Here is a 27,171-nt window from a genome sequence, read left to right as displayed (position 1 = left end):
AGGAATAAAAGTGATTAAAAAGGAATAAATAAAAGGTGCGTGCAGAAGCGAAGTCATACACACATATGTAAACGGTATTCACACCACACGTGAGGTATCACTGTGAACATGAGAGCGAGAGAAATAATTATATTGCTAGACCTTGTCTGTAACTCTAAACAGATAACCTGTAAGTATTTTGAAAGCCTTGCCTATGGAGATTTTTAAGTACCATAGTTTGTTGCCATTCTATGAGCCTGCACAATTTTAACCACTTCCCGCCCAAGGCTGTCCTATGACATGCTGGACTTTGGGTGGAGATATCTAAATGGTAGCTGCAGGCATCAATCAAATTTATTATTATTATTTATTGTTAATAATAATTATTATTATTATAATTTTATTTTTTCTGCCAAGGATTCCATGCAAAGTAAAAACAATCATAGCAGCTGTTCAGCCATTTGATTGTTTTTTTTTTTCAGGTGGCGGGAGGGGACCGCCCATGCGATCAGCGAGGAGGATAATGAATCGGGCGGCTGAAACAGTTTACCATAGAGCTGACCGAGGACCAGATGGTCCCCGGCCATCTCCATGACCTTCGGAGGCCAGGTGCGACGTTATGGCGTCACTTCTGACCTTGGCAGATGTAAACAGTGCCGTATTTTTTGCTGGAAAGGCTGAGATCCTTTTTTTTTTTTTTTTTTTTCTCCCCCCCCCCCCCCCCCCCCATCTCAGGCTTTCGTGCATAGAGGATAGATATGGGGTCCTATAGACCCCCAAATCTTTGTATATAGGACCTGTCATGCACTATTTATATTACAAGGCATGTTTGGGAATAAAAGTGATCAAAACTTTTTTTTTTAATTTTTTTAAGGGAAAGTGTAAAAACCAAAATAAACGATAAAAAAAAAGAACGTTGGAGTGAGATAAAAAATTCTAGCCCAAGACCTCTAAGTCTAAACGGGTAACCTGTAAACATTTTTAAAGTGTCACCTATGGTGATTTTTAAAGTGTTAAGCCACTATCTTTTTATCAGCTTTCTATCTGACAGAAGGGATGATATACAGATCAGTTAGTTTTGAAGCAGTGGGGAGAGGAGCAGATCAGCGATGGTGAGAGATGACAGGGAGGGGGCTAGAGGAAGACACTGGAGAGCTACAGATAGCAGCGTATGACAGACGCATATACATTGACAACATTGTGTCAGGGCTCAGCAGCCCTGATATATATCGTGTTCAGCGTACAGAGGGGAGGGTAGAAACTGACAGAATCAGCCGGGTATTTCAGGTGATATAGGGGGCCAAAATACACAGCGCGAGCACTGTGCTGTATAACATGCTTTAAAGGAACAGGATCTTAAAGCGTTTTTCCACCCCAAAAAAATAACATTAAGTACTGACGTTAGGCCCCATTCCACAAGCGTGACACGTTAGATATGTATTTACAACATCATCTTTCGCATGCTACAAAAAAATTTGGCTAACTCGAAAAACCGCTGCACAAATACTGACTGCCATTCTAGTCCCTAGGGTATCTGCTAAAAACAAAAAAAAATATAGATAATGTTTGGGGGCAGTTTTCTAGCAAAAAATTTTTTTACATGTAGGGGAGGAGTGCCAGAATAGGCCTGGGCTGGGAGTGGATAAAGCTTGACATGTTTGGTATCTATTTGGTGTAACATATTTCACAAAAAATTGGGGTATATGTTTAATCTCTATTCTCATTAACCGCTTTAGCCCCGGAAGATTTTACCCCCTTCCTGACCAGAGCACTTTTCGCGATTCGGCACTGCGTCGCTTTAACTGACGATTGCGCGGTCGTGCGACGTTAACAAAAGATCGACAATTTCGAAAAAAACATATTTCCTACTTTTTATTATAATAAATATCCCCCAAAAATCTATAAAAAACTATTTTTTTTTTTCCCTCAGTTTAGGCTGATATGTATTCTACATATTTTTGGTAAAAAAAAAATCGGAATAAGCGTATATTCATTTGGTTTGCGCAGAAGTTATAGCGTCTACAAAATAGGGGATAGTTTTATGGCATTTTTATTATTCATTTTTTTTATTAGTAATGGCGGCGATCTGCGATGTGCTCTTTCTTTTTTTTTTTTTTTTTTTTTAATCGGGTCAGCGACATTGTCGGACACTTTTGACACTATTTTGGGACCATTGTCATTTATACAGCGATCAGTTCTATAAAAGTGCACTGATTACTGTGTAAATGGCACTGGCAGGGAAGGAGTTAAACACTAGGGGGCGATCAAGGGGTTAAGTGTGTCCTAGGGGGTGATTCTGTTGGGGGGGATGGGCTACCACTGACATGACAGCGATCACTGCTCCCGATGACAGGGAGCAGTGATCTGTCATGTCACTAGGCAGAACTGGGAAATTCCTTGTTTACATAAGCATCTCCCTGTTCTGCGGCTCCGTGACTTGATCGCCGGGACACTGGCGGACATTGAGTCCAGGGGACCCCCGGGCACGGTCACGCTGTACGCGGCGGGCATGCGCCTGCAAGCCCTGGCTCTTAAAGGGGACGTACATTTTGCCGACATATATGGGCGTGCAGCGGTCGACAAGTGGTTAAAGTGTATTCCGCTCCCCCCCCCCAACAAAAATTGCATTTGCAAAACTGTGTGACATAAAAATTTGCAACGATCGCCATTTTATTCCCTAGCGTCTCTTGTTAACCCCTTCCGGACCAGACGTCGCAGTTGTACTCCAGCAGGTTGGCTCCCCTGGGCAAACCAACTTAACTACGTCGCTTCACCGTTTGACCACTAGGGGGCACATGTTCATATGAAGTATGAACAACGATTGTTCTCACCCAGTTAGTCGTCGCCCCCCCCCCCCACAGTTAGAGGTTAGACTCACTCCCTAGGGAACACAGTTAACTCCTTCACTGCCAGTGACATTTATACAGTAATCAGTGCATTTTTATAGCACTGATCACTGTATCAATCCCAATGGTCCCAAAAACGTGTAAAGTGTCCGATCTATCTGCCATAATGTCGCAGTCCTGATAAAGATCCCTGATCACCGCCATTACTAGTAAAAAAAGAAATAACAATAAATATGTGATAAATATATCCCCTATTTTGTAGATGCAATAACTTTTGCGCAAACCAATCAATATATGCTGATTGAGATTTTGTTTTTTTTTTGTTTTTTTTTATTGCCAAAAATATGTAGAAGAATACATATCAGCCTAAACTGAGGAAAAAATTGGCTTTTCTTAAAAACAAAAATTGGGGCTCTTTATTATAGCAAAAACTAGAAAATATTTGTGGTTTTTTTTATTAAAAATTTTTTTGTTTTATAGTACAAAAAATAAAAACCGCAGAGATGATCAAATACCACCAAAAAGCCCCCCCCCCCCCCTTTTTTTTTTTTTTTTTTTTTGGTTTTGTTTTGTTTTTTTGGGGGGGGGGGGGGGAAAGGATGTCAATTTTGTTTGGTTACAATGTTGCACAGCTGTCTGTCAGTTAAAGCGACGCAGTGCCGTATCGCAAAAAATTGACAGGTCATTGCAGCAGCCAAATCTTCCGGGCCTGAAGTCGTTAAACAAAATGTATGCTGTTTGGGGGTTATAAGTCATTTTTCCTTGCAAAAAAAAAAAATACAAATTTTAAACCTGTAAAAAAAAAAAAAAAGGGCCAGAAAAAGCCTGCTCTTTAAAGTGGTTAAAGCGGAACTACACTGCATCTGAGCACCAAAACCATTGCTTTTGTATATTAAAATGAATTCGCCCATCGGTGTCTCCATGTTTTTATTTTGCTGAAAAATCACTTTGTTAAACACTCCCCATAGACCTGGCCATCTTAAGTAAGGGCAGTTGATTTGTGTAGCATTTACTTCCTGGAATCAATTTGCCCTTTGCTCAGGCGTGCAAGCGGGAGGGTGTGCTTAGCGGAGAAAACCCTTCCTTGGAGACTCCTGGGATGTAGGACATCATTTACCTCGGTCTTGAAATACTATAAATAACAGAAAAAAAATATATAAGAAAAAGAAGTTTAAAACAAGTAAATATGATTTAATTTCCTATCTGTTTACTAATGCCAACAGCCAAACTTTTATATAAGGCTCCCGAACATCATTTGTATTTCAACAAAATTTTAATTTTGTGTTACTATTTTTTTCTTTCTTTCTTTTAATGTCCTGCAGGTGTTAAGATCATCACACAGCAGGTCCAGCCCAGTAAAATCCTCCCCAAGCCGGTGTCCGCCGCCTTGACGAGCAGCAGTAATGCCCCCATCATGGTTGTGAGCAGCAATGGGGCCATCATGACAACTAAACTGGTCACCACACCAAGCGGTAAGAGTTCACGCCACCAGTTGTTTTCTCACCTTGCTTTACAGCAGTGATGGCGAACCCTGGCACCCCAGATGTTTTGAAACTAAATTTCGCATGATGCTCATCCACTCTGCAGTGTAGTTGAGCATCATGGGAAATGTAGTTCCAAAACATCTGGGGTGTCAGGGTTCGCCATCACTGTCTTAGAGGAATTTTTTCTGGAGGGAAAGCAGAAAACCTCTGTAGCTGCCTTCCTCTGCCTGCCCAACATCACCACCCGTTGGGTTTCATCACACCTCCTGCTGAGCAGTTCTAAGACTTAACCACTTCCAGACCACCCACCATCATCGTACATCAACAATTAGAGGAAGAAGAATATTGTTGTTGTGGCAGCAACTAGCCACCATAACCCTGGTATCCTCTTCTTCTGTTGGTGGTCCGCTTCAAGATAAAAGTGGACTCTGTGGTGGATTTGCCGCAAGGTCACTTTTATCGGCGGCGGGAGAGGGCACCCCCCATCTGCTGCTTACCGGAGCTGTCGGCAGCAGCGATTGGATCCTTCTCCTGGCCTGATATGGAGATGAGTGAGGGGAAGAGGGTCCCCACCCGTCTCCATATCATTGCAGGGCAGAAGCGATGTCAAAATGTCACTTCCGCCCATAGCTCTTTAAGGGCCATTTTTGTTTAAATGGCGATATTATTATTATATTTTTATTATTGCATTTTAGTGTAAATATGAGATCCGAGATCTCTTTGACCCCAGATCTCATATTTAAAGAGGGATTCCACCTACAAAAAAAATATTAAAAGCCAGCAGTTATAAATACTACAGCTGCTGACTTTTAATAGACACTCACCTGTCCCAGGGTCCAGCGATGTCGGCAGCCGAGACCGATCTATCGCTCGGGTCACGGCTGCTGCCACCGCCATTCTAGTTGAGGGAATCTGGAAGTAAAGCGTTGCGGCTTCAGTTCCCGGTTCCCTACTGCGCATGTGCGAGTCGTGCAGCACACTAGAAATGGTCCACCCTGTCTCTGAGACCCATGTGTGTCCCAGCAGACAGCGTGGCGGGACAGGAAGAGGCATAGACTCGACTCCCTTGGTAGTCTATGCCCGGAAGTTGGTGCAAATACCTGTCTTAGACAGGTATCTGCACCCCCCTCCCTCCCTGAAAGGTGCCAACTGTGACACCGGAGGGGGGGAGGGTTCCGATGACCGGAAGTTCCACTTTAGGGTGGAACCCCGCTTTAAGAGCTCCTGTCATGCTTTTTATCTATTACAAGGGATGTGTACATTCCTTGTAATAGGAATAAAAGTGACTTTTTTTTTTTTATTCAAAGAACTGTAAAAATAAAAGGTTAAATAAGAAAAAAATACATTTTTAAACACGCCCCATCCCGCCGAGCTTGCATGCAGAAGCGAATGCATATGTGAGTAGCGCCTGCATATGAAAATGGTGTTCAAACCACACATGTGAGGTATCGCTGCGATCGGTAGATCGAGAGCAATAATTCTCGCCCTAGTTCTCCTTTGTGACCCAAAACATGCAACCTGTAGAATTTTTTTTAAACGTCGCCTATGGAGATTTTTAAGGATAAAAGTTTGTCGCCAATCCACGAGTGGGCGCAATTTTGAAGCGTGACATGTTTGGTATCAATTTACTCTACATAACATTATCTTTCAAAATATTGAAGGAAAAAAAAAGGGCTAATTTTACTGTTGTCTTATTTATTTATTTTTATTCAAAAAAGTGTATTTTTTCCAAAATAGTGCACTGGTAAGACTGCTGCACAAGTACGGTGTAACAAAGTATTGCAACGACCGCCATTTTATTCTCTAGGGTGTTAGAAAAAAACTAAAATATATAATGTTTGGGGTCCTAAGTAATTTTCTAGTAAAAAAATACGTTTATAACTTGTAAATAACAAATCTCAGAGGCTTGGTCCTTAAGTGGTTAAGCTGCCCATACATTGTACAATTTTTCTATTAAATTTCCTTTAGATTTACCGGCAACTATGTAGTGCAAGGGCCTGCCTGATTGCATAAAAATTTAAAGTGTTTCGGTTTAACCTCATATTTATTATTACGAAAATGTGTAGAATGTATGGCCAGCCTTACCAGTGTTCGGCTTTGTGTGGACTTTACATTCCTGTGTGAGATCCCATAGACTTCTAGTGCCGGCTGTCATTCAAATGCACCTCAGACCTCGTTCTGAAAATTGGTGCTAAAGAACGTGGTATTCTGGAGGATCTGCAGCACACCTCCAGGCTACCAAGCATAGGTGGGGACCTAGATGGTTTAGAGCAGCGGTAGGCAACCCGGGGCCCTCCAGCTGTTGCGTTGCTAAGTTTCCCATGAGGCATTGCAAGGCTGACAGTTACAACTACGCAGAGAGGCATGATGGGACTTGTAGTTCTGCAACAGCCGTATGGCCCCAGGTTGTGACTACTCCTGGTTTAGAGTTGCCTTGACGTGGCATTGTGGTTTTCACATGGATTTGCAAATGTATGCAAGAAAAACCCTTTTTTTTTTTTTTTTTTTTTTTTTTTTTAATAACTTGAGTGGCTTAACCACTTCAATACCGGGCACTTTCACCCTCTTGCTGCCCACGCTGTTACTTTGACAATTGTGCATTTTTTATTTTTTTTGCTAAATAAATGAAAATTGACCAAAGATTATGAGCGTTTTTCTTTGTTTCTGTTATAAAATTTAGCAAATTTAATCTTTCTTCATAATTTTAGGCCATAAATTTACGTATTCTCGGAAACAATTTGACGCATGCTTGGAAGCATTGAACTTCATTGTTTCGTCTCGTCGTAGTGTTGTACATCACCGCGTTCTTGGCGGTCGAAAGTTCAGCGAACTTTTGTGTGACCGTGTGTATGCAAGCCAAGCTTGAGTGGAATTCTGTCGGAAAAACCATCCAAGATTTTTCCGATGTAAAATCCGCTCGTGTGTACAGGGCATAAGTCTGAAAACTGGTCAATCCTGACGTACTGACTATCTCATTTCTTGAGGCCCGTAAATGTCAGGAAAGTACAAATACCCCCCAAATGACTCAGTTTTGGAAAGTAGACTGTCCAAGATACTTAAGCCCCATACATACTATCAAATTTTCTGCAGGTTTTTTCCTTCAGATTTACCAAAGCCATGTGGTAGAAAGGCCTGCCTGATTGCATACAAATTGAAACTCCTAAGCTTTGACCTCCTATTATATGGTTTTGGTAAATCTGAAGGAAAAAAATCAGCAGAAAATCTGATAGTGTGTATGGGGCTTTAGTATGGTGAGGTTTTTAAAATCTTTTTTTTTTTTTTTTTTTTTTTTTTTGTCACAATTTTTGGAAAAATGTAAGTAATGTAAAAAAAAAAAAAATAATAATTCTTTAGTGCATTACCATAGTAGCACTGTACTACTTTGGGGAGCTGATCAGGATTTTTTTTTTTTTTGTTGCCATATTTTGATTGCTTATAACCATGAATATCATTATATCGTTGTTATAAACAACCATGTTTACTGAATGAAATCCATTCATTCATTGTTTACTGTTGTCATGGTATAGAGGGGTGGGTGATTGGCCCTGTCTGTACCATGTGATCACTGCAACCAGTCACAGATCAACACAATGGTACTCAATGAATGGAAGCCATCCACTGTACAATTGTCAGGTGTTCTTCTGTGATTGGTCACAGCAAATACATGGTCCCGGCAGCGGGCCAGTACACTCATATGCCATCTGCCGTGTCCTGTCCTTTTTTTTTTTTTATTTTATTTTTTTTTTTTTTTCTGGGTAACCTGAAAGCATGCTAGGAACAGTGTGTGTGTGTGTGTGTGTGTGTGTATATGTATATGTATATATATACATATACATGCATCATACATACTGGGGGTTTTGGTAGATCATAAGCTCAATAATGACATGCAATGCCAAGCTATGGTTTCCAAAGCGAGCAAAGTACTTTCTCGTGTGTGTGTGTGTGTGTGTGTGTGTGTGTGTGTTTTTTTTTTTTTTTTTTTTTTTTTTCTTTCCCCCATTTAAGGAGACGTAGGGCCAAAAGACTTTTGGCCCACCTTCTGTTTGAAGTTGAAATATTGCATTCAGTTAACTTTTACTTTTAATGTTTTTTTTAATTGGCAAAAACAATTATATTCTTTCTTGTTCCCTTAGGCACACAAGCCACATACACACGACCGGCCGTCAGCTCGGCACTCAGTGCTCGTATGGCAGCTACTCCCGGTGCTACCTACGTAAAGACAACCAGCGGAAGTATCATCACTGTTGTGCCAAAATCTCTGGCAACGCTGGGAGGGAAGATCATTAGCAGCAACATTGTGTCTGGTGAGTGTCACGTAGGGAAGCAAACTCGGCAGTGATGGGGAGAAGAAACTGTTCGCTCATGGTCATTTCACTAAGCGTTAAATAACAGCAAATAAAATGCGGTAAAATAATGCATACGGTAAATCAGATTGTTCGGTAACTACCGCTTTTTCTCATGTGGTAATTTATCGCACGTGTCGATGGTTAAGGGTTGTTTAAGGTAATTTCCTTTAACATTTTACATTTTTATAACATGTTTGTTTAAAACATTTTTTGCAAAAGAAAAACAACAATCTAACATTTTTTACAGTTATCTGTATTTGGAGGCATTGAGATTTAAACTACCTTCTCAGATTTATGTCTCCGGATGCTTGGTAATCCAAGCTGTCTTTTTCATGCGTATCTGTTTTTTGAACATAAAGTATCTCACAAAAGTAAGTACACCCCTCACGTTTTTGTAAGTATTTTATTCTATCTTTTCATGTGACAACACTGAAGAAATGACACTTTGCTACAATGTATAGTAGTGAGTTTACAGCTTGTATAACAGTGTAACATTTGCTGTCCCCTCAAAATAACTCCACACACAGCCATTAATGTCTAAACCACTGGCAACAAAAGTGAGTACACCCCTAAGTGAAAATGTTTAAATTGGACCCAAAATGTCAATATTTTGTGTGGCCACCATTATTTTTCAGCACTGTCTTAACCCTCTTGGGCATGGAGTTCACCAGAGCTTTACAGGTTGCCACTGGGGTCCTCTTCCAATCCTCCATGATGACATCACGGAGCTGGTGGATGTTAGAGACCTTGTGCTCCTCCACCTTTGAGGATGCTCTACAGATGCTCAATAGGGTTTAGGTCTGGAGACATTCTTGGTCAGTCCATCACCTTTACCCTCAGCTTCTTTAGCAAGGCAGTGGTCGTCTTGGAAGTGTGTTTGGGGTCGTTATCATGTTGGAATACTGCACTGTGGCCCAGTCTCTGAAGAGAATCATGCTCTGCTTCAGTATATCACAGTACATGTTGGTATTCATGGTTCCTTCAATGAACTGTATCTCCCCAGTGCCGGCAGCACTCGTGCAGCTCCAGATCATGACACTCCCACCACCATGCTTCAGGCAAGACACATTTTGTCTTTGTACTCCTCCCCTGGTTGCCACCACACACGCTTGACACCATCTGAACCAAATACATTTTATCTTGATCTCATCACACCGCAGGACATGGTTCCAGTAATCCATGTCCTTAGTCTGCTTGTCTTCAGCAAATTGTTCACGTTGTATGGTCTTGACCATCGTGCTGCAGCTCAGTTTCAGGGTCTTGGCAATCTTATAGCCAAGGCCATCTTTATCAGAGAGTTCTTTGCCAATGTGGTGTCATGTTAAACTTCCAGTGACCGGTGTAAGAGAGTGAGAGCGATAACGCCAAATTTAACACACCTGCTCCCCATTCACACCTGAGACCTTGTAACACTAACGAGTCACGTGACTCGATGGGGTGTACTCCTTTTTGTTGCCAGCAGTTTAGACATTAATGGCTGTGTGTTGAGTTATTTTGAGGGGACAGCAAATTTACACTGTTATACAAGCTGTACAGTCACTACTTTACATTGTAGAAAAGTGTCATTTCTTCAGTGTTGTCACATGAAAAGATATCATAAAATATTTAGACAAATGTGAGGGGTGTACTCACTTTTGTGAGATACTGTAGCTGTTAAGCTTCGTTACGCTCTTTTACTAAATCCATCATGCCATACATTCATTCATTTAAAAAAAAATTTTTTTTTTTTTTTTTTTTTTTATAAATGTATGGTCTACAAGAACTGTTGAAAGTGCTCTTTTCTAGATTGTTCTCTGTTTTTGGCCCTATTCTGTGCTGCTGCCTAAGTTTTTATATGGTGCAAACTAAAGAAAACTTGACTCTTATAAATTTTTTTTTTTTTTTTTTTTTTTTATTCTTTTTTTCATGTTCCTATCAAAGTTTAACTTGCTGTAATGGTGTGTATATATAACCAAAATTAAAAATTATTATACTTTTGGTTATATTACAGTGGCCACTTCTAGCTGGAGTAATTGTCATGGTCGACATACTCCAATGTTGCACTTTTGTAAAACAATGTTCGTTTTATTCAAAAAAACGATATTAAAAAAAAAAAAAAAAAAGTTCTTGATGTGTTTACTGGTGGAATAATGTCTGCTTTCTGTAGGCTCTCGGTGGGTGGAATGCCCCTTTCTGAGGGTTTGAATAGGCTCCTTATTCTGGTACCGCACTGGTTACCGCTGCCAAAAGGGTGGTGTTAAATATTTTTTGTTTTGTTTGTGAATTGGACTTAACAGATTAACTATATTAATTACTGACAAATTATTATTTTAGATTTTTTCTTTTCGTTTACCACAAAATCTTCTTCTCTTTTTTTAATTATTATTTTCTTTTTTATGAACTTGACTTTATTTACCGTATGCGATAATTTATGCAATTAACATGATACCCTTACCGCATGCGGTAAAGCTTAGTGAATTGACCCCTATATTTGTTGCCTGTCTGCTCTTTTACAACATTTCCACAGCATCATCTGCTGGATCATATGTATTCTGCGCACAAACAGGCCGGTTTATTAAAATGGAGAAAAGAAATCTAGAACAACTATGCCGCGTACACACGATCGGACATTTCGACAAAACCGTGGATTTATTATTTTTTTTTCCTGAAGGATGTTGGCTCAAACTTGTCTTGCATACACATGCTCACACAAATGTTGTCGGAAATTCCGAACATCAAGAACGCGGTGACGTACAACACGTACGACGAGCCGAGAAAAATTAAGTTCGATAGGCAGTGCGGCTCTTTTGCTTGATTCCGAGCATGCGTGGACTTTTGTGTGTGGGAATTGTGTACACACGCTCGGAAATTCTGACCGCAAGTCTTGTTGTCGGAAAATTTGAGAACCTGCTCTCAAACATTTTGTTGGCAGAAATTCCGTCAACAAATGTTTCCATGGAGCATACACACGGTCGGAATTTCCGACAACAAGCTCACATCGAGCATTTGTTGTCAAATTCTGATCGTCTGTGCGCGGCTTTAGAGTTGTTGGCTGTGGTTACTAAATACATTCTTTGTCCCATTTTCTCAGAATAAAAGATGAGGCCTTGGATGTGATGGGCAACAATTGTGTGTTTTTCCTTTAATCGCTTGTGGGCACAGTATTATATGTAGGTTATATAGGCCCTGCGTGTAGCCAGATTACCATTTAAGTGGAAGAAAAGCCTTCTGCCCTGTACACATTCCGCCGACAAAATCCGTCTGATTTTTTTCCGATGGATTTTGGCCCAAACTTGTCTTGCATACACACGGTCGCACAAAGTTGTCGGAAAATCCGATCGTTCAGAACGAGGTGACATACAACACGTACGTCGTAACTATAAAGAGGCCAATAGCTTTCGTCTCGTAATTTATTCTGAGCATGCGTGGCACTTTGTGCGTCGGAATTGTCTATACACGATCAGAATTTAAACAATCAGATTTCGTTGTTGGAAAATTTTAAAGCCAGCTCTCAAACTTTGTGTGTCAGAAATTCCGACCGGAAAAAGTCAGATGGAGCCCACACACAATCGGATTTTGCGTCAAAGTCCGACCGTGTGTACAGGGCATAAAACAATCTATTCTTAAATGAGTAGGTTTTAGAGGGTCCAGAGAGAGATATTTTCTACTATCATTATGAATGTAGGTTATCAATACCAAGTCAAATTTAGCAATGTCAGTTAACTTGGCAATAACTGATTAATCTGCGTACCTAAATCATTTTTAGGGTTGATGTCCATGAGCTTAAAGAGTAACTCCACCTCCGTGGGGAAAACAATTTCGTAATAAAGAAAAAAATAATATGGCGTATATAACGGCAACACGAGTCATATTGTAATCGGATGTTAGTAAAAATTACCTTTTCTTCTTCATTCTGCAGCCGCTGTAATTTTATGTAAAATGTAATATGGCTACCTGGAGGTGTTCTGTATACATACTGTATACAGAACACCCCCCATAAATGTCATTTCCTGCTTGTGTGATTGGCTCATTGATTCTCCCAGAAGTCTGCACTAAGATACAAGTCAGATTTCAGGCATCCCCTGCAACAAAAATATCATTTTTGGTGAGATACTTCATATAGGAAATCACATCCAAAGGGATGCAGGCCCAGCAGCTTTTCTCATTAGAGCCCTGCAGGTGCAGCAGCTGATCATTATGAAACCACTCCCATTAGACTCACTTTCCCACATGGACACAGTCTAACACACAGGGATCTTCAGAATAACAACGTAGGAATCTGAAAAAAAGTTTGTTAAAATCCTTGCAGTGTACATCACCCAGAGAGGAATGGTTTTTTTATTGAGAAGAAAAAGTTAGACTTTTGATTTAAAATAAATAAATAAATAAATTAAAAAAAAATCATCTTTTTTACTTTTTCATACAAAAAAAATTACAAATAACAAACATACAGCCAACATACAACCCCACCACGTGCTGAGATGGGGTAGAGAAAAAAAAAAACACCTGCACTCCTCCACTCTCCCATCAACTTTATACATCCAAAATGTCAGGCCATCTTCTCCATATCTTTTCAAAATTCCCTGGGAAGCCTCTGTGTAAAAATCTATACAAATGGACAAATGCAGCCTGTTTTTGCCTTCAGTTTTGGACTCTTCTGAGACTATTGCAGATGACCAGATCCAGCTGCTTAGACATGTGTATAGAGAAAAGGTATTCTGAAGGGAACAAACGCCCATGGACTTAGGACCTTGTACTGTTTTTAACCGTTTTCCGACTGCCTCACGTCGATATACGTCAGCAGAAGGGCATGTACAGGCAGAATCACTTACCTCTACTTTGCCCTTTAAGAGGCGGCGGGGGCACGCACCTGCGGGATACCCGTGATCGCCTCAGGGAGAGGAAGAACGGGGAGATGCTAAAGTAAACGAGCATCTCCCTGTTCTGCCTAGCAACAGTGACACTGATCTCTGCTCCCTGTGATTGGAGCAGAGATCAGTGATGTGTAAAACACAGCAACACACCCCTAGGACACACTTAACCCCTACACTGCCACCTAGTGGTTAAAGAGAAAGTAAACTCTCCCACTCTGATGCTTCTCTTCATTTAGTCCATTATAATAGGTAATTATCAGAGTATAGCCACTGTAATCCAGCCCAAATCGCATATTACTTACTGTTTAAAGAAACTTTAAAAAACTTGTTTCCAGGGGTTAGGCAGCGCCATCTTAAGTATTGTTTTCTGAGTCCACAGTGTAGTGTATTTCCGCTCTTACATTGAGCACTTCCTGTACTGCTAACCAAGCCTCCTTCTCAATCCAACGTTTCTATGACAACCCTGCTTCCCTGTTCATAGCTGACTCCTAATATTTACTTGTTCCGATGTCTAATGTTTCCCTTTGTCAGTCTTAGCTTCAGCCAATAAGACTGCAGTAATGGCCAAGTTTACACTGCATGTTATGTCACATGGTGTGTAGGAGGAAGATCTGAGTGATTAGCAGCCTGCTGGGAGTTCAGTGCTGTGCTGTAGGAAGTCCTGATAACAGATAGATAAGACATAGAGAGTGTGCCGTAAATCAGGGGAGATCTGGGCATGCTCAGTGACTTCATTCTACAGAACAAAAAGGATTACTACAATACTAAGCAAGTAAGGGGATATCTACAAGCAGTGTTCATTAGGTTTTTTTATGCCGATTTACATGGGACAAAGTTGTGGGGGAGGGTTTACAATCACTTTAACCCCTTCACTGCCAGTGTCATTTACACAGGAATCGGTGCATTTGTATAGCACCGATTGCTGTATAAATGCCAATGGCCCCAAAAATGTCCAATGTGTCCGCCATAATGTCGCAGTCACGATAAAAATCGCTGATCACAGCCATTTAAATAAAAAAAATGAAATAAAACTCCTTTATTTTGTAAACGCTATAACTTTTGCGCAAACAAATCAATCGCTTATTTAAATTTTTTTATTTTTTTTTATTTATTTTTTTTTTACCAAAATTATGTAGAAGAATGAGTATTGGCCTAAACTGAGGAAAAAAATTGTTTTTTTTTAAATATTTTTGGGGGATATTTATCATAGCAAAAAATAATGCGTTTTTTTCCCCAAAATTGTCGCTCTTTTTTTTTTTTGTTTTATAGCACACAAAATAAAAACCGAAGGGGTGATCAAATACCATCAAAAGAAAGCTCTATTTGTGGGTAAAAAAGGACGTCAATTTTGTTTGGGAGCCACGTCACACGGTCCCGCAATTGTCAATTGTCACACGCAGTGCCGAATCACAAAAAGTGCTCTGGTCAGGAAGGGGGTAAAATCAAAAAGGAAAGCTTCTATGAAAAAAAAACAAAAGAATCTGATCAGATTTTCTATGACCTGATTTAAAGAAAAGCCAAAAAGCAATAGCAAGTAATTAAATGTTATCTTTCAATGATCTGTTCATATTGGATTCTGAGTGCTATGGCTTGGATTGCATTTTACCGAATACATTTTGTTTATCCCACCTTCTGGAATGTAATGGTGTATTTTTTTATTTTTTTTCCTATCTGTAGGGCAGAGGGCGTTTTCTTCTATTTATTTTATTTCAGCTATTTTATAGTGTGAGAGTTCTGGTTACAGCTGCCCTGTGTCTGTCTTACAAGGTGTTATGATGGGCTGGTGTCTCCAGACGGTGCTACATTCATGTGACACCTTGTAACTTTGCTGCGCTGGACCATTAAACTCTTCACTGTTTATTCAGTGCCCTTTATATAGTGCTAGCAGCACGTCTGCCACGGACAGCAGGTAAAGAATAAAACATATCACCCCATGTGATGTATTTTCAGGGATATGTCTGGGGAAGATCATTAGGGCAGATATTGGATTGTATATGCATATAATATAATACTTTTTTTTTTTTTAAATGTATATATTAATTTTATTATGTGTATATGTAATCTCTCTGGCTCTCTCTCGGTCTCTGTGTCTCTCGCTCCTGTGTGTCTCGGGCTCGCTGTGTGTGTGTGTGTGTGTGTGTGTGTGTGTGTGTGTGTGTGTGTCGGGCTCGCTCTGTGTGTGTGTGTGTGTGTCGGGCTCGCTCTGTGTGTGTGTGTGTGTGTCGGGCTCGCTCTGTGTGTGTGTGTGTGTGTGTGTGTCGGGCTCGCTCTGTGTGTGTGTGTGTGTGTGTGTGTCGGGCTCGCTCTGTGTGTGTGTGTGTGTGTGTGTGTGTGTGTCGGGCTCGCTCTGTGTGTGTGTGTGTGTGTGTGTGTGTGTCGGGCTCGCTCTGTGTGTGTGTGTGTGTGTCGGGCTCGCTCTGTGTGTGTGTGTGTGTGTCGGGCTCGCTCTGTGTGTGTGTGTGTCGGGCTCGCTCTGTGTGTGTGTGTGTCTCGGGCTCGCTGTGTGTGTGTGTGTGTGTGTGTGTGTGTCTCGGGCTCGCTCTGTGTGTGTGTCTCGGGCTCGCTGTGTGTGTGTGTGTGTGTGTCTCGGGCTCGCTGTGTGTGTGTGTGTGTGTGTGTGTCGGGCTCGCTCTGTGTGTGTGTATGTGTCGGGCTCGCTCTGTGTGTGTGTGTGTGTGTCGGGCTCGCTCTGTGTGTGTGTGTGTGTGTCGGGCTCGCTCTGTGTGTGTGTGTGTGTGTGTGTGTGTGTGTGTCGGGCTCGCTCTGTGTGTGTGTGTGTGTGTGTCTCGGGCTCGCTCTGTGTGTGTGTGTGTGTGTGTCTCGGGCTCGCTCTCTGTGTGTGTGTGTGTGTGTGTGTGTGTGTGTGTGTGTGTGTGTGTGTGTGTGTCTCGGGCTCGCTCTCTGTGTGTGTGTGTGTGTGTGTGTGTGTGTGTGTGTGTGTGTGTCTTGGGCTCGCTCTCTCTGTGTGTGTGTGTGTGTGTGTGTGTGTGTGTGTGTGTGTGTGTGTGTGTGTGTGTGTGTCTTGGGCTCGCTCTCTCTGTGTGTGTGTGTGTGTGTCTTGGGCTCGCTCTCTGTGTGTGTGTCTTGGGCTCGCTCTCTGTGTGTGTGTCTTGGGCTCGCTCTCTGTGTGTGTCTTGGGCTCGCTCTCTGTGTGTGTGTCTTGGGCTCGCTCTCTGTGTGTGTGTCTTGGGCTCGCTCTCTGTGTGTGTGTCTTGGGCTCGCTCTCTGTGTGTGTGTCTCGGGCTCGCTCTCTCTGTGTGTGTGTGTGTGTGTGTGTGTGTGTGTGTGTGTCTTGGGCTCGCTCTCTGTGTGTGTGTCTTGGGCTCGCTCTCTGTGTGTGTGTGTCTTGGGCTCGCTCTCTGTGTGTGTCTCTCTCTCTCACTCTCACTCTCTCACTCTCTCACTCTCACTCTCTCACTCTCTCACTCTCTCACACTCTCACTCTCTCACTCTCACTCTCTCTCACTCACTCTCACTCTCTCACACTCTCACTCTCTCACACTCTCACTCTCTCACTCTCACTCACACTCTCACTCTCACTCTCACTCTCACTCACTCTCACTCTCACTCACTCTCACTCTCTCACTCTCACTCACTCTCACTCTCTCACACTCTCACTCTCTCACACTCTCACTCTCTCACACTCTCACTCTCTCACTCTCACTCACTCTCACTCTCTCACTCTCACTCTCACTCTCACTCACTACTCACTCACTCACTACTCACTCACTCACTACTCACTCACTCACTACTCACTCACTCACTCACTCACTCACTACTCACTCACTCACTCACTCTCACTCTCACTCTCTCTCTCAAAGAGTTATATTATATTTTTTGTTTTTTACATTTTAATTCTGCTTTCTTTTCTTTTTATCAAGGCACAACAACAAAAATAACAACCATCCCTATGACTTCTAAACCAAATGTCATTGTGGTGCAGAAAACCACTGGGAAAGGGACGACCATACAGGGTATTCCCGGGAAGAATGTTGTGACAACCTTGTTAAACGCCAGTGTAAGTACACCACATCGAGCACATTTGTACTACCTGAAATCACTATTTCCCCCTTCATCTCCCAAGGCCCTACCCCCCCCCCCCCCCCCCAATTATAATTAAAGTGAAATTTAAAGAGGAAGTAAACCCTGATGGGTTTACTTCCTCTTTCATTCCCTGCAAAGGTAAAGCATAATGGACTACTATGCATCGCATAGTAGTCCATTATGTGTCACTTACCTGACACAGGAGCCAGCGATGTCACCGCTGTCCCCTGTAGTCCGGCGCATCCATCTTCTCGGTGGGTCTCGCAGCTCCACCGCTGTCATTCGGGCGAAGCCACGATGACGTCACTCCCGCGCATGCGCATGGGAGCCGCCACGCGCGGCATATTTGCCATTGGCGGTGCCTGTCTTTCGGCAAATATCTCCTAAACCGTGTAGGTTTAGGAGATATTTCTTGGACCTACAGGTAAGCCTTAATCTAGGCTTACCTGTAGGTCAAAGTGTGTTGTAAGGGTTTACAACCACTTTAAAATGTCCTGTATGAAAACCGACACCAGTATCAAATCCAAAAGGTGCATAGGAAATAATCCTACTACAATGCTGGGCTTTAACCACTTGCCGACCAGCTCCTGTACATATAGGGTGGCAGGATGGCTCTCCTGCGCAAATCGCTGTATATGTACAGCAGCTCCTTTAAGAGCCATAGCAGGCATGCATGCGCGCTGCCGGGGACCAGTGACACCAATACAGTGATCAGTGCTAAGAAAAGAAAAAGCACTGTTACTGTACAAGTGACACTGGCAGGGAAGGGGTTAACATCAGGTGCGATCAAAGGGTTAAATGTGTCCCTAGGGAGTGTTTTCTAACTGGGAGGAGTGTGCTTTGATTTTGATCTGTGTTTCTGCTTACAAGATCTCCATCTTCCCCTCTGGCAGAACAGCGATCTGTCTTTTTTAGATAGGCAGCCTGCCATTTTGCCTCTCCTGAGAACGATCGGAGGGTCCTGGGGGACATCGCCTCTGCCGGACCCGCAGATTGTGATTGGACACAGCGGAAGCCGGTCGCCAGTGGCACACGTGCGTGCCCCCCAGACTCCGTTCACAAAATCATGTACAGGTACGTGATTTTGCGCATGAGGGCCGCCCTGTTGCAGTTATCTGCATGGGGCAGTCCAGAAGCAGTTAATGGGAAAGCATAGTTCCCCTAAACCTTCCTTTTTTTTTTTTTTTTTTTTTTTTCTTCTTTTAGGTAGATTTGCCTTCACTACTTGTCCTGTAGACACACAAGGAAGTGAAGGAAATCATTGTAATCAAAGTTTTCCCTTTTTATTTCTGTCCCGTTGACAACAGAGAAAGCACAAGATTATGATTTTAAATGTAATTTTTTTTTTTTTTTTTTGCCCATTCCCGTCGACTGCACACATATTTGCGGCTTCAAGGAAGTGGTCTTTTTTTTTTCTGTCAGGCCGCATATATGTGTATCTCCCTTTTTTGTGCTTTTTAAAGTCTGTTTTCCTCTTTGAAATCTATCTTTCTGATGCATCCATCCATGTTGTCACATCTCCCAGGAAACTGTATTGGGGATATATACAAATGATCTGCATACTTGGAATATTTACTTGGAATATTTTGCTTTTTATAAATGGTCTGAAAGGAGGAACCAGCAAAGCTTCCTTTTGTGGCGGCGAGTGCGAACATTAGTAAAATGTTTCTGCTAAATTTTTATATTTTTCTTTTTCTTAGGGTGATAAAGCTCTGCAAGCTGTACCTGCGGGAGCAAAGCCAGCTATCATTACAGCCACCCGCCCAATCACCAAGATGATTGTAACACAACCCAAGGGTATCGGTTCAACTGTCCAACCGGCTACCAAGATTATTCCCACCAAGATAGTGTATGGCCAGCAGGGGAAGACCCAGGTGCGTAGATATTGCTTTTTTTTTTTTTTTTCTCACCTTGGGGATATCCACTTCCTAACCTACTTCAACTTAATGGAATGTTGCTTCAGAACTGGGGCGTACCCCAAGCCTAACCCTGTTCATTCCCAGCAGTCAAAAGGAGGGGTGGGGGAGCAAAGTAGAAGGTAAGTATTAAGGCCTGTTCACACTAGTGCTCTGTGTTGTGGCACGATAAAGAGGAAGTAAACCCCAATGGGTTTTACTTCCTCTTTAGCTCCCCGCAAGGCCTGCAATTTAAAAGCATAATGGGCTAGTATGCATCGCAAAGGAAGCTCGCGCTGTACCCTGAGCAGGCTGCATCCATTTTCGCCCCCTCTTCCTTTCGGGGCTGCGGACTCCGGCTCTGACTGGCATGCGCACGGGAGCCATCAGTCGCGGCACATGCTGGGGGAAGAAACGGTGCGGTGGTCCGTTTCTTCACATCGCATGCGCCGATGACGACATTGTCGGACTACAAGTGAAATATCTCGTAAACGGCACACGTTTAGGAGATATTTCCACAACCTATAGGTAAGCCTAGAATAAGGATAAAATTCACTTTAAAAAGGGTCTACAACCACTTTAAAGTGCCTTGTGTTAAGGCAGCCCATTCGTTTGAATGGGCTGCCTAATGCATAAAAATGCACCAAAAAAGGTGCATGTAGCACTGAAGCATGTGAGTGCATCGGCGCACATTGTGTGGTGACCCTAGTGTGTTAGGGTGCCATTCAGGATAAATGGCACCAGCGCTTGTTACCGCAGCACATGTGTTATTTGTTTCCTATGGACCCTTTCAGGTGTGTTGCACACTTGTTTAGAATGACGCCCCATTTAGAATAAGAGCAGGCAAGCAACATACCAGCTCTGAAGTGCAACACCAACTACATGCTATGTGTGTGCTGTGATGCACTGCATTTAAAAATAAATAGAATTACTCGGTTGGTTTGGCAGATCCATCATAAATGGTCTGCCTTTTAGAACCCGGTTTGAAGCCTCCTGTTTTACTTGCATAATAAACAAAGTATTTACCTTTTTTATTTTTTATTTTTTTTGTACTATGCATTGGTGGTTAAACTGCAGTAAGTTGTTCTGGATATCCAGCGGTCTGGCATGCCCCATGAACAGCACTCCATGTGAATGTTGTTTAAGGAACATGAGTGTTGTTGATGGGGTGTGTCGGGCCACGGGAGACCTGGACGATGCATTTTGTGTCAGTGTGTTTATTCAACTGATAAAAAAATCCATTCATTAAAGAAAAAGGGGGGGGGGAGGAGGAGGAGTGTATGTATACAGCATATATGTATGGGTTTTTTTTGGGGGGTTTTTTTTTTTTAATACATATATGCTGTATACATACACTATTTTTTTCCTTTTAATTTCCTTTTTCCTTTTTTTTTTTGTTTTTTTTACATTCATTGGATAAAGAAAAGGAAAAAAGTGTATGTGTAGTAAAAATAAATTTATATATATATATATATATATATTCAGATATTTTTTATTATAATATACACATGCACACATTTTTTTTTCTGGAACTATGCCATTGGTAACCATATAACCTACTTTCCATGCAATTTTGATGGGGGGGGAACGACGACACACTGGACTGCATATTCTGTGATGACTGGCCTTTTATACATTATCCTCCAAAATAAAAACATATTTTAGTGTGCAAATTGGCGAGATAACAACATGCTGCTGCAAAATTCTGCCTGGGAATCAATGTCCTCTGGTTATGAGGTAGTTAATCGGACAATTGAGCACAATAGCCATCTGCCCTAGACACCTCCATGATGATTGTGACATTTGGGTAGTACTGTTAGAAATGAATCCTATGCTACTAGTGTTTTTTTTTTTGTTTTCAGGTCCTTATAAAGCCAAAGCCGGTGACGTTTCAGGCGACAGTCATGAGCGAACAAACCAGACAGCTGGTGACCGAAACACTTCAGCAGGCTTCGCGGGTGGTGGAGACTACCAGTGCCACCATCCAGGAAGTGAAAGAAGACACCGAGAGCAGCTCCTCCTCTACGGAGTCCTCCCAGAGCTCCCAAGGTGACCTACAATATACATTTGCATTTAGGCCTAGGTCTTTTATTTAGAAGTAGTATATATTGTACAGTATAGGAAGTGCTATTCATGTGTGTTTCTGGTGTTCCAAGAGCTGCTGAATATGTATAAACATGTACAGATCAGCCATAACATGACCACCCACCTAATATTGCATAGGCCCCCCTTTTGCCACTAAAGCAGCTGTGACCCGTAGAGGCATGGAATCCACTAGACCTCTGAAGGTATGCTGTGTTATCTGGCATCAAGTTGTCAGTAGCAGATCCTTTAAAGGGTAACTCCACTTTCATGGGAAAAAGATATAGATATACACTTTTTCTTCCTTTTTATGAATGGATTTTTTTATTTTTTTTTTTTATTTACACATTCATTAAATAAAGAAAAGGAAAAAAGTGTATGTGTATAAAAAAATAATAAAATAAATATATATATATACCATTGCAATACAAGTCATGTTGTAATTAAATGTTAACCACTTCAAGACCGTACATCGCATATATAGTGTGGCAGGGTGGCTCTATTGCGCGAAACAACGTACCTGTATGTGCTGTGCCCGCTACATGGGGGGGGGGGGGGGGGAGCCAATCCGTGGGTCCTGTGCACCTGATGTCCTAGCAGGGAACACATTTAACCCTTTGATCGCCCCTGATGTCAACCCCTTCCCTGCCAGTGTCATTTATACTGTGACCATGCACTTTTTTTTTTTTTTTTTTTTTTTTTTTTTTTTTAGCCCTGATGGTAACTGGTCCTCAAAAAGTGTTACTTGGTGTCAGATTTGTCCACCGCAGTCCTGCTAAAAAATTTCAGATCGCCGCCATTACCTGTAAAAACAATAAAAAAAAAAAAAAAAAATTTTTTTAATTACCTAAATCTATTCCATAGTTTGTAGACGCTATAAATTTTGTGCAACCAATCAATATACGCTTATTGGGAGTTTTTTATTTTTATGAAAAATATGTAGAAAAATACATATTGGCCTAAATTGATGAATACTTTTTTTTTTTTATTTATTTATTTTTTTTGATGCTCAAAAGGATTGAGATCTTAAAAATTTGGAGGTCAAATCGACACCTCCAAAAACACCACCTTCCATTGCTCTGTGGCCCACTTTTGGCTCACGTGCCCATTGTAGGGCGATTTTTGGCTGTGGGTTGGCATGGGTACCCTGACTGGTCTGGGGTTACACAGCCCCATACATAACAAACTGATGCTCTGTGTGTGTTCTGACACCTTCTATCAGAACCAGCATTAACTTTTTAGAAATTTAATTTAGAGTAGCTCTTCTATGAGATCCTAGTACATGGACCATTCTGCACTTCCCGCACGCATCCATGAACCTTGCCGCCTATGATCCTGTCTGACTTTCCTTCCTTAGGCTACTTTTCGTAGGTCCTGACCACTGCAGACCAGGAACACTCCACAAGAGCTGCAGGTTTGGAGTTGCTCTGACCCACTCATCTGGCCATTGCAATTTCGCCCTTGTTAAAGTCGCACAAATCCTTACGCTTACTTTGTTTTTGCTTTTTTTGAGCACAACTTCAGAGAACACATGTTCACTTGCTGCCTAATTTATCCCACCCACATTCACATGCCATTAGAATGATATAACCAATGTTATACGCTTTACCTGTCAGTGGTCATAATGTTATGGCTGATTGGTGTATATACATATGCACACATCTACATGTATACATAAAGAGAACTAAAGCAAAGAAAGAACCCGTGCCATGGAAACAAGAATTAAAAAAAAAAAAAAAAAATGTAAAATATATGTGCTAATCTGATAGGGCTGCTGCTAAAGGGAAAGGTGAAAGACCCCAATAAATGCAAAGAAATACAATTAAACTCAGGGCTACTCCTTAACCTCAAACAAATACAATATTGAGGAAACCTATATCAACATATACAGTATCATTATGTAACTTAATGCCACAATATAAAGTGCAAAAATATATATAAAGTGTAATCATATAAAGTCCATCCAATGTGGTATGCTGAACTTGTAAATAGTTGATATGATGGTTTTCAAGTGACTATTTGTGCTCCTCTCCTGGGTCCCCACTCACCAGAAAAAGGCAGTAAATGCGCCTCTTAGGCCGCGTACACACGCGGGGACTGTTCGCCCAACTTTGTCCGCTGAACAGTGTTTCGGCAAACAGTCCGCTCGTGTGTGGGCTTTCAGCGGACAGTTTCAGCGAACAGTCCGCTGAACAAGGTTTTTCGGAAATTCCAAAAAACTGTCCGCTGAAACCTTGTTTCAGCGAACAGTCCCCTCGTGTGTAGGCTTGTTCGTCAAACTAAGTTCCGCGCATGCTCAGAAAGGATTTACACGCCGAAAGTTATAATGCAGTGTATAGGACGTCGTATTTTTCGTGCCGTTCACGTCATCGCGCACGGTTTCAGCAAACTGTTCGTCCGTCGTGTGTGGCCATGTCCGTCCATGCTAATTTTGAGCGGACTGTTTGCCGAAACTGTTTGACGGACAAAGTTGGGCGAACAGTCCCCGCGTGTGTACGCGGCCTTAGTATCTCCAGATCAGCATCTCCCGTCATCTGGATTGTGTGGACACCACATAGGGATAACTCCTATCCTCCACCGGTATAATTCAAACATATGGACATCCTGGATCCTTCCCATCTTACTTGGTGACCAGGCACCCATAAAGATGTATAGCAATGAAGGAAAAATAATGTATATATTGTAATACTGCAAGATTTATTCATAAAATCCAAAGATATTACACTTGCGTCAAAAAAATTTTGGTGTGCAAACAATGGTCACCAGGTCCCCTTGGCTTGACGCGTTTCGCCCCTCCCACTGGGGCGAGAAGCTTCTGGAGCCGTGACTGGCTGTATTATATATAGCCCCTCCCACTGCACCCAATGACACCTACTACTCCCATTGATGGCGCAGTACTATCATGTTATATCATGATACTGTATATGTTGATATATGTTTACTAAATATTGTATTGGTTTGCGTTTAAGGAGCAGCGCCGAGTTTCATTAAATTTTTTTGTATAAAGAGAACTAGTTATTATAAGACCCCTTTCACACTGGGGCAGTGGCCATGTTGGCACTGAAGTGTTGCTTGTTTTAGCGGCGCTTTACCGCTGTTTTTAAGCTGCACTTTTCTGCCCTTATGTGGGCGATTTTTAACCCCAAAGAAGGGATTAAAAACTCCCGTGTTGTGATGCTAAATACAGCGCTCCTTACCTGCCCCAAAGATGCTGTTTGCAGGTAGGGCTGGGGAAAAAATAGAATTGAATCTTGAATCAAGTTGAGAGGTCAAATTCAAATTTTCAGCAAATAGATTTTTTAGCTTTTTTATTTTCACCAGGACCGGCGCTGACACCGTGCTGATCCCGAGGAGCTGCGGGCAGAATTTTTTAGGCGAGGCCGCAGCTTCGTCCTAGTCCGCGAGGCCGGGTGCCGTGGACTAGGCCGAAGCCGCGGCCTCTCCTAAAAACTCCTGCAGCTCCTCAGGACCAGCGCAGTGTGGATCAAAAAAAAATCGCCCAGCTCTACTTGCAGGACTTTTTCGGAACGTCCCGCAAGGACACCACCCAGTGTGAAAAGTCACACAAATGAATGGGAGGCGGTTTTCAGGGCCATTTCCAGCACTAAAACGCCTGAAAGCCACCCCAGCGTGAAAGGGGTCTTAGGCTTACACAAAAATTGAACTACTATATCTTAGAGGAAGTAAACCCTGATGAGTTTACTTCCTCTTTCCTTCCCTGCAAAGGCAAAGCATAATGGACTACTATGCATCGCATAGTAGCCCATTATGTGTCACTTACCTGACACAGGAGCCAGCGAAGTCGCCGCTGTAGCCTGTAGTCCGCCACATCCATCTTGTTGGTGGGGTCTCGCAGCTCCGCCGCTGTCATTCTGCGAAGCCGCGATGACGTCACTCCCGCGCATGCGCACGGGAGCCGACACGCGCGGCAGCTCCGTAGTTGAGAATGCCGGGCTCAGTGCGCCTGCGCGCCGCTGTCTACGGCGCATGTGCCGTAGACAGCGATGCCTGTTTTCGGGCAAATATCTCCTAAACCTATATGGTTTAGGAGATATTTCTTGGACCTACAGGTAAGCCTTAATCTAGGCTTACCTGTAGGTCAAAGTGGTTTGTAAGGGTTTACAACCACTTTAAAGCCCAAATGAACTTTCCTGTTAAAGGAAACATTTATTTCAGATGCATTAAAAAAGTTAGCTTTTCCTGTAAAAATCATCCCCATCTAAGTTAGTCTGTCCCCTGCTGGGGGGTACAGAGAAGTCCCTCTGCTATCTGTGGGGAAGCAGTGGTCTCTCTACCCAGGTCCAATATACCCCTTACTGAGTTGCAGCCACAGCTTTCTAATCAGTAGCGAGCATGAGCTTTGCTAACTGCAGAGCTATAGGTCTGACTCGAGGGGGCATGTTGGACCCCATTGCGTCATTCTGTTAGATTCATTTACAAGCTACCTGTCAGGATTGAAATCTAGGGGCAGCCACGGCAGAATTGATTGGCAGTGCATTCTTTGTGCTTTTCATTCACATCCACTCTGCCCGATATGCATATGCTTGTTCCAGGTCAGTGACTAGCCAAGTAGTAAATTAAGTATAAGTGGAATTTGCTATTTAAAGTGGTTGTAAACCTCAGACATGAAATCTATACAAAGCATATCCCTCTATAGTGTGAAATTGTCTCTATCCAGAGCACTAAATGTCATTTCCATCTGCTACTTCCTTCTGCTATCAGCTTGAGTCGCTTCTGACAAGTTTCCCTGACACAAAGAAAATTGGTGACACGGGAGGAACCTTCAGCTGCTTGACAGCCTCGGTTCTGTTTCTGTGTGCTGTGTGAAGTGGGCTGTGTCCCTTCTTTTCAATTGGCTCTCAGAGCTCACCTCACTGACCTCTGCAGAGTGTAACTTCAGCTCTCTGCCCCCTTTTTTCTGAACTGTCAGACAAGGTTTATAAATTCAGCACTTTGAATGGATGTAGAGGAGAGAAGACTGCAGATAAACAGGTACAACTAATGCAGGAGAATTTGTTTCATCTCTGTATCACCCAAGACCTGTCACTTCACTGGGTATATGGAAGGGTTTAAAGGAGAAGTCCAGACAAAGCTTATTTGGCTAGGCTTCTCCTAGGGGTCACAGGAGTGCAACCCATTTTGCACTCCTGTGACCCGTGTTCAACGGAGAGCGGGCTGAAGTCGGCTCTGTGCTGACGTCACAGAAATTAGTCCAGGCACCTCGTCATCCAGACAATGCAAGTCGAGATCAGCCAAGTACCTGGACTGACACCCATCTCAGCCTCTCAGCGAGCCGCTGAGAGCCTGAGATGGTCACTCCGTCTCCTCCACAGCCCAGTACTCTAGTGAGCATTGAGGAGCAGAGCGGAGAGATGCTGATTGACAGTCAGCAGCTCTCTGCTCATGGAGCTGTGAGAACCGAGCCATCTGCGATTTTCGATCGCTTGGTTCTTAGTGCAGAGGCCCCGGGGGACAGATGCAGCATCGATCCGATGCTGCATCTACCTAGGTAAGTACGATAGGTGGGGAAGGAAACCAAACCCATACTTCTCTTTTAAGCGGAAGTTACGTTTGTTATAACATTTGTTCTTTAGAGCCCCCCCCCCCCGGTGGGTTATGCCATAATATGCTAGTATGCACAG

The 27,171-nt window shown here is 42.5% G+C and overlaps 1 protein-coding gene across 1 annotated transcript in view; it reads left to right on the top strand.

Annotated features, from left to right (window-relative positions):
* EMSY (EMSY transcriptional repressor, BRCA2 interacting) overlaps nucleotides 1–27,171 on the top strand; it is a gene marked incomplete in the record, with an annotated part of 97,812 nt that overhangs the window by 15,268 nt on the left and 55,373 nt on the right. Inside the window, 5 exon segments of the mRNA XM_077451430.1 lie at nucleotides 4,148–4,297; nucleotides 8,443–8,613; nucleotides 17,390–17,526; nucleotides 19,253–19,426; nucleotides 21,310–21,496. Of these exon segments, the coding sequence (XP_077307556.1) occupies nucleotides 4,148–4,297; nucleotides 8,443–8,613; nucleotides 17,390–17,526; nucleotides 19,253–19,426; nucleotides 21,310–21,496 (819 nt within the window).

This window comes from Lithobates pipiens, unplaced genomic scaffold, assembly GCF_037356315.1.
Source record: "Lithobates pipiens isolate NorthernLeopardFrog02 unplaced genomic scaffold, aLitPip1_a1.2 Scaffold_23, whole genome shotgun sequence".
Classification (NCBI taxonomy): Eukaryota; Metazoa; Chordata; class Amphibia; order Anura; family Ranidae; genus Lithobates; species Lithobates pipiens.
This window is presented reverse-complemented; position numbering and strand designations above follow the sequence as displayed.